Consider the following 14,109-nt stretch of genomic DNA (forward strand, 5'->3'; position numbering starts at 1 on the left):
CAAAGTTCTAAGTTGGCGGCCTTTTTGGATGATGCAGCAGCAGAAAGTGTTAGGGCTACAGCAAAAGGCACGGCTCTCCTAAGTTCATCCCAGAAGGTTATTTGGCTCAAGTCTTGGGAGCAGAATTGTCCTTCAAGACTAAGCTTTTTTTTTTTTTTTTTTTTAAGTTTTGTCTTTTAAAGGAAATCTGAATCAGGGCTTCAGACTGCATTGTTCCATTCCACAAAAAACGGGAGAAGGTTCCCTGTCATAAGAATTTTTGTGGCATAGGGCCCTTTCGGTGTACTCAAGTCAATCTAGCTAAAAGTGTTGGTCTTTTGACAGGAACAATAGCAAAGGAGATGCCTTGTTCACTTCACGAGACCCCACGCCGAAAGCTGATAAGTGATTCAAGACCTGGGGTAGGGGGAAGATTATCCTTTTTGTGGGATTTGGGAACAGAGGGGTTGTAAGTCCTTTTGATTATAAGAGAAGGGTACAAGTTGGAGTTTGTCTCCCCTTCTTCCTGATATTTCTTTGCTTCAAATCTGCCAAGGGACAGTGGGTTTTACTCGCGTATTTCTGGTCAGAAAGGTATCGGCATCAATTAAAAGAATTTAAACCGTTATCTCAGTTAGTTTCGGTTGGAGTACATCTATACCATAAGAAATCTGCTTTACCAGAGAATGTTCATTGCCTCCTTAGATTTGCAGGACGCTTATCTTCGTGTGCCCATTCACCAGTCTAATCAGAAATTCCTGAGATTCACAACTCACTAAAATCGGCCATTGCAGCATTTGACAGTTTCAAGCACTCCCGTTCGGTCTCTCAGCAGCTCCAAGAATATTCATGAAAATTTTGGCAGATGTTATGGCGGTTTTCCGACTTCAAGGGGTAGCTATTGTCCCCAACTTGGAAAACCTTTAGATTTTTTTTTTTTTTTCCCCAAGCAGAAGAAGGGCTAATGTTTCACTTGGATCTGGTGATGTTAGAACTGAGATCCCTAGTCTGGCTGATCAGTCTAGACAAATCCAGCCTGGTGCCAGCCCAGACAGTGGAATTCCTGGGTCACAGGGTGGATCCTGTCTCAGACTGAACTTTTTGTTTCTGAGAAACAGAGGCTGATTTCCTCAGTCAGGAACCTGCAGAGCTCATTTGCACTTAAGAAGGCTGCAGTCCTTCTCGCTGGCTTCATGGGACTGCAAGCACGCTTCTCTGGACAAGGTAGCGAGTTTTCCACAAGACAATTCACTGGGCCTAGACTGAAACTTAGCGATAAGGCATTCTTGGTCTCAGAAAGACACAATAAAGATTACTATAGATGCCAGTTCCTGGGGTTGGGGGGCTCATATTGGTTTCCATCAAGCTCAAGGAGTCCAGATCTGGTAGAGGTTTTCTCCAACCTCAGAATTGTTAGCAGTAGGTTTTTCCCTGAAGTCCTTTTCAAGTATCATCCGGGATCTTCTCGGACAACGCCACTTCAGTGGCTTATATATTAACAAACAGGGAGGCACAAGGTCTCCGAGGTTATTGACTGTGGCTCAGGAAATTTTAGATTGGGCAGAGAATTGACTGAAATCTCTGAAAGCAGTTCATCTCAGATTTTCAGACAAAGTACTGGCAGATTACCTCAGTCTGAATCCTGTGAGGAAAGAGTGTGGAAATTGAATGCGGAGGTGTTTGAGCAGATCGCAGCCCAATGGGGTCTTCCTGAAGTGCACCTGTTCACTTCCATCAGGATCATAAAAGTTCAGTTTTTTTTTTTTTTGTTTTTTGCCGCTGGCTCTGGAGTCAGATGCATTGACTGAGTTGGAACTTCAACCTAGCTTTCGCCTTGCCCCTGCTGGAGATTCTTCCACAGGTAGTCCGGAACATTATGTCAGAATGCTGTCATGTCATCCTTATAGCTTTGTACTGGCCCAAAATGAGTTTATTTTTAATCCTGATGTTGCTATCTTTTTCCCCTCCATGGATGTTTCGGAGGAGCAGGTTCTTCAGCCCAAACCTCCTTGTCTCTTCTGCCTGATGGCCTGGAGGCTGAGAGGAGGATCCTCAAATCTAAGGGTTTGTTCGGAGAAAGTAATTGATACTCAGCCAACAGCCACCCTCCCACCATTGGTAGTTTTCTGGGCAGAAAGGGCAGGTGTCTTATGGCAATACATCTCCAGGGCAGCTGTTTGATCCGATAACCATGCATTTGTAAAACACTACCATGTGGAGCTTCTTTCTAGCTAAGACTTGGCATTTGGAAGGAAAGTTCTGCGGGCAGTGGTCCCTCCCTTGTTTATCCTCTTTTGTTATCCATCCTGGAAGACACTTTGGGAAAACCACAGTTACACTTACCGCTAACGATCTTTTCACGGGGGGTTGTTTAAACTGTTTCTGTGTAGCCGGTATCTCTCATGTTAGCTGTCCTGAAACACTCCTGGAAAGACTGTTACTGGTAAGTGTAACCGTGGTTTTCTGCATACTCAGCCAGCCCTACCAGAGAATTGCAGCTCTGAACAAGAAAGTGACATAATACACTTTATGCATGTTCACTAAGCCCCCTCTGCTCTACACAGCAACATTTGCTGTGGTGGTCCCAGGCAGGACAGCAGATACTGGGATACATGCCATAGGGGTGGGCAGTCCATTCCAGTGTAAAAGTGATTAGGCTGCAACTTCCAGGAGAAAGCTGACATTGAGCTTGCAATGCAAACACTTTTCCAGAGGCTGCAGTGTACAAGCAGCCTGTGACTTCTGTGCAATGTGCCTTAGAAATGTCATACCATCTGTAAATTTTGCATTTAGGTTGACTTTCTGTACTAATATGAACATGCAGCTCTGAAGCCCAGGAATACGAGACATTCTTCAAAGCAATTGATTAGCAGCAGTCCTCATAACCATGCTGGCCTTCATCATTGGTAATAACATGTATTGCATGCGACAGCATTTTAATTGTTAGAAAGGACCCACCCTAAAACAGGAAACCTGGGGAAGAGGTCATGGCATCAGTTTAAACAGGAACAAAGGCAAAGATTAAAGGATAAAGAAACTGCATACTCAGTAAGTGATCAAATCAGCTGCTAAGTGTTTAAAAAAAACTTAGTTTTTAAAGAAGAAAAATTTTACCAGATCAAAATAAAATAAATCTTCTTAAATTCCCCCAGGGTGGATCCTGAGAACGTGGCACTTATCCCCATCAAAATCTGTGCAAGGGTTGCTGAGCTATATTGTCAGATAGCTAGCTCTGCCCACCTGCCTAGCTATCTGACAACATCAGTCAATGGAGAATGGTTTCTAACAGTGCAGGAGGAGAGGGGTTGTGATAGGCAAACCACATAAATCCCCCCCCCCCCTAAGTTACCAAGTAGAACTTTTGCTATTGCCTCTTATGTTTATTACACACAGAGTCTAGACCTGCAGCCTGCTATTCAGGGGAACAGAGACAGAGGAAACCGCAAGCTTGTGTTGTAAATTATTGGGAAAAGGGGCTTTCATTCACAAAAACATTAGCTGACAACCGCACAAGCCAAATACTGTAATCGGACAAGTGTAGTAGCCAGTGTGTGCTGTTAGCTTGTGATTTTGTTAATGAAAGCCTTTCTCCAGCTGCAGTAATTTACAACACAAGCTGACCTTCCCTTTTTTTTCCCCCTCTGATAGTTTTTCTTTATCACTTGAATACTACTTTAGGGTACTAAGGGCCAGTTCACACCACAAAGGTGCGTCTCTGCGTGGCACGTTTTTGACAGCTCATTAATTTCAATGGGCTGGCAAAAATATAGGAACATGCTAAAAGTACAAGCCTGACTTTTAAAATCTTGTCACACCAAATTGCATAGTACTGCAGTACCATGCGTTTTGGTGAGAGCGAACACATCTCCATTTGCACGGTGCGTGCCATTAATCAATGACACCTATGACTGCAGATGGCAATGTTTTCTGTTTCCACGCTGCAATAGGTGTGGACTGGCCCTAAATCCTGAATTGTGGGAGGCCAAGGGGTATGTGATTGAATTACCTATAACTGGATCTACTGTCTTTTTTTCCTAGGGTGTAGGGCAGCACTTTTAAGATTTCAGCATTTGTTAGTGTTGCCTTACTTTTAGTGAACCTAGTACAGGTCTTCTTTCAACCCGATTGCTGCCATCGACCTTAGGCTTACGTCCATGTGAGCTCTTTTATACACATTCCTGATGTCTGCCACTGTCAGGAGTGTTAGGCTGACTGCCCGCTTTTCTTTATGAGTGTATTTATTTCAACAGGTCCTATTGGTACATGATTTGTGCTCCATTAGCTGCAGCGGATTACAGGGGACACCCTCAACGTTTTGTGCTTCATTTTTAACTGAATGGGTTGCTTTACAAGGTAAAGGTTCACTTATACTTTAAGCTGAACTCCAGGAATTAGACGAACTCTACCCTTGCAGTCCTCTTGGACTGCATTGCAAGGGTTAATGCTCGTTTTAGGCTATGAGTTCTTGAATAAGGTATATTACTTAAAGCGGAGTTCCAGCCGCTTCTGTGTTTATTAAAAGTCAGCAGCTACAAAAAGCTATTGGCTTTTAATAAACACACACTCATCTGTCCCACGATCCAGCGATGTGGCTGCCCGAACCCTCTGTTCTCTCCCCCACCTCTCCCCGGCACCACTAGTGTGGGCACCCGGCTGTGACAGCTTGCATCGTCATAGCTGGGAACGCACTGCACATGCACGAGTCATGCCGCACGTCCTGAATGCCCGAGCAATCTTCTGGACCTATGACGTGTCCCAGAAGATTATAGGGAGGGGGAGAGGAGAACTTCCCTTCGAGTCCCCTAGGCAGCACGAGCAGAAGTGGGAGCTGGGTACCTGTCAAAACTAGCCCCCCCCCCCTCAAAAATGACATGCCAAATGTAGCATGTCGGGGTCAGGAGTCCTTACATTGAAAGTTCCACTTTTGTATAGAAGTCGGCTTTAATTTCTTGCTGTACCAGGCTTCCACCATCTATACAACTGACTGGAGCTTTATGCAAGAGAGAACCGTGCTGGAGTGAGGGACAGAGTAGGTAACACGCCTTATCCCTTCACCCCTAGACTACACAAGCCTAAAAAAAGTAAACTAATGCATCTATCACATCGAAGACTTGGTAAGCTGCAAACATATTTGCTGTTGGGTTTAATACTGCTTTAAGGCTGCTTTCTTGGGAAATGTGAGAAAAAAGGTGGCAAGGCAAGTTTGATAAAGAGAATTGCAAAGGAAAGTCGTTTATTGAAGTAAAAATCATGACCGTATTGTCAAACAGGAAATTCAGGTTGCAGGACTAGTATAAGCTTGCGTATAGACAAGAAATGTGTGAGATGGGATGCTTATCAGGACACCAGTTTGGGTTGCATGCCTGAAGGACTCCTTCAGCCTCATAGCAAGTTTATAGTCTTGAGCAGGTGTGCTGGCATTAGTTGTAGCGCAAAGAGGTAACAAAGTATATTTAAAGTTAAAACTTTTAAAGGTTCATTTACACCAGCCCGCATGCTACAAAACGTACAGGCTGGAGTCTTGTGTAGGGGCCTCATGGAGCTTTAACTTTTCTTAACGTTGACGTTTCAAGTTTATACGTTGCAACATGGTGTGGTGAACTACACGTCTTAACAATGCATCAAAACCCACCTTCACTGTTGTGGTACAAAAGGGTGCATAGAACACAATTGTTTTCTATTTGCCCTTGCATAGAGCCTGCGTTGATCTATAGAGATCAGCGCAGCTCAATGGAGATTGTGTAAATGACCCCCTATTGTTTGATAGGATAGGAAACCTTTTATCAGTTTATTTTTGTCTGTAACTCAGAGGATATTTCCCTTTATTTGCAAAGAAACAGAAAAGATATGTATGAAGGAATGGGCATTAACTGGTAATTCCTTGATGATCTAGCGTACAAATATTCATTAAAACAAAAGTTTATAAGAAATGTATACAAAAACACATGTATAAATAAACAAAAAGGGCTACCAAAAGAGCCCATACAGCATAATGTCGAATGGGTGTTTTTATATGGAGCTTGCCAACATGTTTCTCAGCGCAATGGCCGCTTCTTCAGGGTTTCATTCCATAGTCTAGCTTCCCACCTATGCTGTGTATAAACAAATATAAGCCTAATCAACATACATCGATATGCATAGAACTATATAGCTACCTATCCCTCAAAAATGGAGACGAAAAGAGGGAAGGGGGTGGGAATAAAGGGGGGATATAAATAGAATGGGACAACATCTATAGGTGTATACAATAAAGAGCAAGGAGAGAGGGATTATTGCGGTGCCACAAAGTAGATTAGGACAATATAGATAAAAAAAATTTAAACTTTTATTACAATTCATTAAAAAGGAATTAATAAAAAACATACATATAGGGGAGTGTGATACAATAATGTATATCAAAATGTGAGGTGGTGGTACATTACAGCAGCAAATCAGTGAGTCCCTACTAGTTTCGCCAAAACATTGGCTTCATCGGGGGAGTAGAACATGACCATGCAGCTGTTGCTCTGAAAAGAAAAAAGGAAAATCGTAGATAACCAAAATAGCGAAAAAAATTATAGACAATGCTGTGAGCATCACTGGATAATTATGCGTCAGGGTAAAACATGTCTGGTCCCCTCCCATTCAACCCATCCCCCAGACAAAGGCACCATATGGTGGAAATGATCCATGCAATAATCACTCAAACATACCCTAAAGGCCCAACGAGGCAGGACGAGCTAGTCAGCAGCTACAGTATTTTTGTAATATGCTGACATTTTAAACCCCCCCCCCTCCCAGGCTGGAACTCCGCTTTAATGAGGTAGCTTACATTTTTTTTTTTTTTTTCCTGGCATAAGGGTGCACAGGGTGCAGTTTATACACTATACCTGCTAGCTCTGTTATTTACATTTTTTTTTTTTTTTAATTCTAAATAAAAAAAGTACAATAACATGAAGGGGAAAAAAAAAAAGGAAATAATAAATGAAGTGACTGAGTAACTTTTTAAAGAGACCCTGTCACTAGACCATTAAGCTCAACAAAAATCTTTCCATGAGATTATATGGGTATTTAACATATTGTATGTATGTTATCTACCTGTACAAGCCGCCTTGTGTAGACATTAAAAAAGTGATAGCAGGGGTATTGAATAAACCTTTACGGAGGTCCAGTCAGTAAAATATTCTTCTAGCAGAGGTCATAATCGCATGTTTGTGCGACGACTCGGATCCTTCACATCACAGCCTCCCTTTCCTATTGGGTTAGGTTCACAATTCTGTGGCTGGGGAACATGCAAAAAAAAAATCCCATGTGTTCCTGACCCACAGAGAAATGTATTGCACTTAAGCAGATGCACAGAGGTGCCATTAACTCTTAATGGTACCCTACACATTGGCACCTATAGCACATTTTCACACGCACTAAACCACATGATGTTGCAGCATCACGTGGCTTGGTGCAGCAAGATTTTAAAAAAGGGGTTGAGATGACTTTCCCTGTGTTTTCTTTTGGTCGGGCAGCCCACCCATTACTGTTCTTGGCCCCCTTCATATGCCCCCTCCACTTTCTGTCCTAGCTTACAGACAAGGCAGAGCATGGAAGGCACAGCAGGTCTGGACTAAGGGTGAAAGCTGCAACTTGGTGATTGGCTGTTAGGACTGCTGGTATCCTAGCAACCAATCATTTGCTTCTTCACTGAGGCAGCCTCTGCTCTCCATTCAGAACTGTTCTTCCTCCTGCTGTCGGCTCTGTGAGAATGGCGGTGGTGGCAATTTGCTGTAAGGCAGAACGACTCTTAAATGGTGGGACCACGGCGGTCTGCCATTTTGTGATGTCTGCTCTATAGCATTCCACTTCACTCTTCAACTGGCAGCTACATGAATGTTTATGTAGGGAGTTGAGGTAAGGGGTGGAGTCGCTTTGCCAGCAAAAGACAGCAATTAGACACTCCCATAGAGGGGAGGGCTGTGCTAGCGAATGCTTTCTAAAGTTCAGGGGGACATTGCAAGTGAATATAAAGAGGGAAACACTGCAAGTAAACATTTAAAATGCTTTATTGTTCTGTGCCTTTACCTGTAGTTTAAGTTGGGGATAGAGTCTCTTTAAGAACCCCTTAAATGCACTAATGCTTAGACTAAGATGACATGAGTCTTGCCTAGCAGTAGTTTCCTGGTCCTCTTTAATGGTTGCTTAGAGTTCCTTTTTATTATTCACTCTTGAAGGAAGGTGCGCTTCCAACAGAAAATATTCTATAATAAAAAATTGTGTTCTTAGGTTTTAACTGTCTGCCTTATCCTTCCAGACCTCCGTGACACAAGATGACACAATGGAACCAGTTGCAGCAGCTGGACACCAGATACCTGGAACAACTGCACCAGCTGTACAGTGACAGCTTTCCCATGGAGCTGCGCCAATTCCTTGCACCGTGGATAGAAAGCCAAGACTGGTAAAAGGGTTTTCTTTACTATTTACAAGGACCTGCAGTAGAGTAATGAAGGGAAAGTCTGTTTATAATAAAATGGCATTGCTTTTTTAAGGAAATAGAATTACCCTTATACAACATATATGTGAGTGCCAGACCAAAGCGGGATAAATAAGTCCAGGATAACTTTAATTGTTGGTAATAAGGGTAAGATAAAAACAGCCAACACATTTCAAGGGTAACACCACTCCCCTTTATCAAGGCTCAACATAAAACTTGGATGCACTTTGGAATTTTAACAAGGCGATTTGAATCTCTTATGATGTAAATGCATTACTTTTAATAAACCGTTTTACCTTTTATGGTGTTTTTACACTATTGGAGGCTCTGTTTTAAATTCTATCCCCACATGTGGAGAGTCTTTATTGATCTGGATGGTGATTGGCATGTTTAAGCGGCTCTTCAATAACATTTAATAAGGTGATATTTGACAGACACGAGAGTGAACGGCAACAGCATTTGGTGAGCTTTTTTCTTAAGGAGTGGAAGTGGCACACATCACTTTGGTGAAGGATTTTGGTGGATCAACGAGATTTTGTTTCACTATTGTTTCACACTATTTTTTCATCACTTTAATTTGGAATGTATTAATTTCCATATGTTGGCATATATTTTTGGATATGCTGTATGGACACTTTTTATTATGTATGGGCCTTTTTATGTTGATTTTATCACAATAATATTTAGATTTGTAGATTAGTGTTCTACTGTGGAATTATTTGTCTTTTTCACATTGACAGTAGTTTCACCTCATTTGAATGTTTATTGAATTTTAAAGTGGAGTTCCAACCCCAAAAAAAAAAAAAAAAATAGTAATGTGTTTAAAAAAAAAAAAACATTTGCAGAAAAATTTTTTTTTTACTTACCTCTAAATGCCTGTTGCTAGGGGGTCCCTCGTAGTCTGCCTCCTTCGGTGCCTGGGCTCCTGACGTCACTTCCCTCAGCGCAGGAAGGGAGATCGCCTCTCTCCCCTCCCTCTTGTCAATCATCTGGAACACGTGACCAGTCCCAGATGATTGCGGGGCCAGTGACAGCGCGTGGCTCGTGCATGCGCAGTGGGTGCTTCACAGCCGGGCGCCCACAGTTAGAATGCCGGCGCCGCAGAGCGGAGGGGGGGACGAGCGGGGCTTCGATCCCCCGCATCGCTGGACCCTGGGACAGGTAAGTGTCCAATTAAGTCAGCAGCTGCAGTATTTGTAGCTGCTGACTTTTTTAATTATTTATTTTTTTTAAATGGGAACCCTACTTAAAGTGGCAGCACAAACAAGTGTTTTTCATTAGCGCAGTGTGCACACATATATATTTGGTAAGTGCGGTGACTAATAAAATGCATTCTTTTCAAGAACTTCCATCACTTAAACACAATATTCCTAGGTCTTTTTTTTTTTTTTTTCTACTCCTACTTGCAATTTAAACATTATTTCTCTTTCACCCACTTTAACTCTAGAATGCCCATCTTGCTTTGAATGTATTTGGACAGGTTCTTGGCTCATACCCTACTGGACCTCGGTCCAACAACTTTTGATCCAACTATTAGACGTGTCTTTACCCCTAGATCCTATCCATTACTTGCTTGGATTGCTGTTTAACGTCTTGCCGACTGCCCCACATGTATTTACTGCGAGGCAGCGGTTCCTGTGCACAGAATCGTGTATAGGTATGTGGTATTCGATTCGTATAATCGTATATAGGTACGTGATATACGTATATTCTATGTGACCGTTTTCAAAGCACAATACAGATTAGGTGGCACTGATTAAGCAGCACTGATGGGAATAAGTGGCACTCATGGGCACTGATATGCAGCACTGACGGGTGGCTGCCCCGGTCCCGCTGTGCTCGCCCGCAGAAGCGAACGCATACGTAAGTCGCACCCGCATATGTGAACGGTGTTCAAACCGCACATGTGAGGTATCGCTGCGATCTTTAGAGCAAGCACAATGATTCTAGGAAAAGACCTCCTATGTAACTCAAAACTGGTAACCTGTAGACATTTTTAAACTTCACCTATGGAGATTTTTAAGTGTCAGTTTGCCGCCATTCCACGAGCGGATGCAATTTCGAAGCATGACCGGTATCAATTTATTCGGCGTAAAATTATCTTTCACAATATAAAAAAAAAATTGAGCTAACTTTACTGTTTTTCCTTTTTTTATTTTATTTATTTTTTATTCAAAAAAGTATATTTCTTTATCGTACATCACGGGACACAGACCCATAGCCATATAGCCACCTTTAGGTGATGGACACTGGCATGTCCAAGACAGGAAGCTGCCTCCCTATTTAACCCCTCCCACACTGGGAGCACCTCAGTTTTTTCGCCAGTGTCTAGGTGTTGGTCATGGTTAAAGATGTTTTTTCTTTGAAGAGCTCCACTGGAGCAATCCTTGCTAGACGAGCAAGCTAACAAACCGGATCCATTCGAAGTGCCATTTAAAGGCCAGAGTGAATGATACCCGGGCCTCGTCACCGAAGATACAAGGTTTTGCCTGTAATGCCTCTCTTGGAGGGCTGGACCCTGGGACCCAGTTCTTTGGTTATTTGTTAAATGCCAAAGCCTGAAGGTCTTTTGACTTGGCCCACCGTGATGAGTGAAAATTGGATCTGTTGGTTCCAACAGAATCCTGAGGCGGGGATAAGGTAAGTTGAAGTCCTAAGGAAACTTGGTTTGCCTAGGATTCTTCTTTGAGCAAATGTAATTTTTTTCTTGCCTAAAATTCACCACTAGATGGCATAGGGAGCATATTTTTTCTCCCCTTTAGCCATGTCTCCCTGTATAGCTGCTGTGTCCGAAAAAAGGAATATAGTACCTCCCTGTTTTTCTAAGTAAAAAAAAAAAAAAAAGTCTTTGTTTTGTGCATACCTTGGAGGTGTTCTTTCTTGGACTGCCGCAGCCACTATGGAAGATTGCAGGGGGATTGCTAGCAACACCTTTACTGCAGAGACTATGCCCGGCCAATGGGCGGTCTGGCTTCCTTATCCCGCCGGGTGTGTCCCTAAACCCCCCCCCCCGGAGTGCTTTCATAACTGTCCCAGGGCTCAGAAGCAGCTCTCATTCCTTCCGCGCCATTGCCGAGTTCCCGAGCGGTGCTATGCATGCGCGCAAATCTAGTTTTGACTTTTTGGGGGCGTGTCAGGGGCGGGATGAGGGCCGCGGCTTGGCGTGAGGCCGGTACGCCACTTGACAGCGCACCGCGGCTCAGTCCTTTAAAGAGGCTTCAGTCAGAAAGACATCTCACTGATGGAGGTACACAGCATGTTTGCTCAAGCATTAGGCTGAACGTTAATAGCAGCTTTTATTGCTGGACTTAAAGGATCAGCAGTGGATGCATTTATATTTATAGTACCTCTGTTTTTTTGCTTGCACTATGCCTCCTAAGAGGGTGGTCTCTACCCCTGCAAAAAAGATTAAGGCATCCCCATCAGGCTCTGAGGACCCCAGTCATGCCTCCACAGTACCCTCCACCCTGGACAAACTATAGGTGGCTAGCCAGGATGAGCCGTTGGTTTTCTCTAGTGCAGCAGCTGTTTCCAATCCTCCAGCCCCTGTTTGTTACTGAGGACACCTTATGCTCAGCTCTGGGTTAGAATAGAGGTTAGCATCTTTAATAGCATCCTCTTCCCAGAGTGGGAGGAAGCATGATAGATCTCCCTCCCCCCACTCTGGGAAGAGCAGGGTCTGGGGTTTTATTCAAACCTTTTTACGGTGCCAAAACCAAATGGAGGTGTCAGGCCCTTAGACCTCAAAGGGCTAAATCAGTTCCTGAATATCCACTCATTTCGCATGGAGTCAATCCGATCGGTAGGTTCTTTCCATCAAGGAGGGGAACTTCTTGCATCAATCGACATAAAGGATGCATATCTGCATGTGCCTATTTTTCCCGCTCACCAGAAATTTCTGCGATTCGAGGTAGAGGGGCACCGTTTTCAGCTTGTTGCCTTGCCCTTGCACCCCGAGTTTTTACAAAGGTTCTGGCCAGACTAAGAGTTCAGGGCATAACGGTTATAGCATACCTGGATGACGTGTTACTAATAGACCGGTCGGTGGCCCGATTGGACCAAAGTGTGGTCTGCAGAGTCAACTATCTGGAATACCTAGGGTGGATTCTCAACCTAGAGAAATCATCCTTAAAGCCACTAAAAAGGCTAGAGTACTTAGGCCTGACCATACACACAGCCTAGAGAAGAGTGTTTTTGCCCCAGGCAAAAATCAGTGCTATAAGGGACCTGGTTCAGGTGGTCAGGACAAAGAAGAATCCCTCCATTTGTCTTTACATGAGGTTATTAGGGAAGGTGGAGGCTGTTCCCTATGCCCAGTTTCATTCAAAACCATTGCAAAACCGTATACTAACTGCTTGGAACAAAAAGGTCCAAGCTCTAGGTTTTCCAAAACATCTGACTCCAAGGGTATGTCAGGGTCTCAGTTGGTGGTTAATAACCAAGAATCTACAGAAGGGGAAATCCTTCATACCAGTTACCTGGAAGGTGGTAACAGATGCCAGCCTTTCGGGTTGGGGAGCAGTCCTGGAAGAAGCGTCTGTCCAGGGAAGATGGTCCACAACCGAGAAAACCTTGCCCATCAACATTCTAGAGATTCGGGTGGCACGTTTGGCTCTGGAGGCCTGGACGTTCAGGTTACAGAATTGTCCTGTCAGGATCCAATCCGACAATGCCACAGCAATGGCTTATATCAATCATCAGGGGGGCACCAGGAGTCATGCAGCCCAGAGGGCGGTAAATCATATCCTAACCTGGGCAGAGAAACCTGTACCTTGCCTATCGACAATCTTCATCCTAGGAATAGAGAATTGGCAGGCGGACTTCTTAAGTCACCAGCAGTTGTTTCCGGGGGAATGGTCTCTTCATCCCGACATTTTCCAGGCTATATGCCAAAGATGGGGAACCCCGAACGTAGATCTATTGGCGTCCAGGTTCAACAAAAGAAGCTGGACAACTTTGTGTCAAGGACAAGAGATCCACTCGCTTGCGGGTCAGATGCATTGGTGACTCTGTGGGATCAGTTTTCACTGATTTATGCATTCCCTCCTGTTCAGCTGCTACCTCGTCTTTTCAGAATCAGGCAAGAAGGGAAACCGGTGATTCTTGTAGCCCCGGCATGGCCCAGAAGATCTTGGTATGCAGAGATCATAAAGATGGTGGTGGGGGGACTCATGGATCCTTCCGTCACGTCCAGATCTGCTCTCGTAGGGTCCAGTATTCCACCCTCCCGTACATTCCACATTACCTTACAAATGTTAAATTTGACGGTTTGGCTATTGAGACCCATATTCTGAAGAATCTGGGTCTTTCAGGGTCAGTTCTGTCTACCCTGATTAATGCTAGGAAACCATCTTCCAGACTCATATATTAGAGTCTGGAGAGCATATGTTGCCTGGTGTGAATCCAAGGGGTGGCATCCTCAGAAGTATGTCATAAGCAGAATTCTGGCGTTCCTGCAATTAGAAGTAGAAATGAAGCTGGCCTTAAGTACTATCAAGGGTCAGCTTTCGGCCTTATCGGTAGTGTTTCAGAGACCACTCGCTTCTCATTCCTTGGTCAGGACTTTTATACAGGGGGTGACCTGGCTTAATCCGCCAATCAGATGACCATTATGTCCTTGGGATTTGAACTTGGTTTTGTCGGTACTACAAAAACAGCTATTTGAGTCA

General features: G+C 43.8%; 1 protein-coding gene across 1 annotated transcript in view; it reads left to right on the forward strand.

The window, feature by feature from the left end:
* STAT3 (signal transducer and activator of transcription 3) overlaps positions 1 to 14,109 on the forward strand; it is a 176,836-nt gene that overhangs the window by 58,808 nt on the left and 103,919 nt on the right. Inside the window, exon 2 of the mRNA XM_073608396.1 lies at positions 8,261 to 8,404. Within this exon, the coding sequence (XP_073464497.1) occupies positions 8,277 to 8,404 (128 nt within the window). The 5' untranslated portion in view covers positions 8,261 to 8,276. The remainder of the gene's footprint in view (positions 1 to 8,260; positions 8,405 to 14,109) is intronic.

This window comes from Aquarana catesbeiana, linkage group LG12 (assembly GCF_042186555.1).
Source record: "Aquarana catesbeiana isolate 2022-GZ linkage group LG12, ASM4218655v1, whole genome shotgun sequence".
Taxonomy (NCBI): domain Eukaryota; kingdom Metazoa; phylum Chordata; class Amphibia; order Anura; family Ranidae; genus Aquarana; species Aquarana catesbeiana.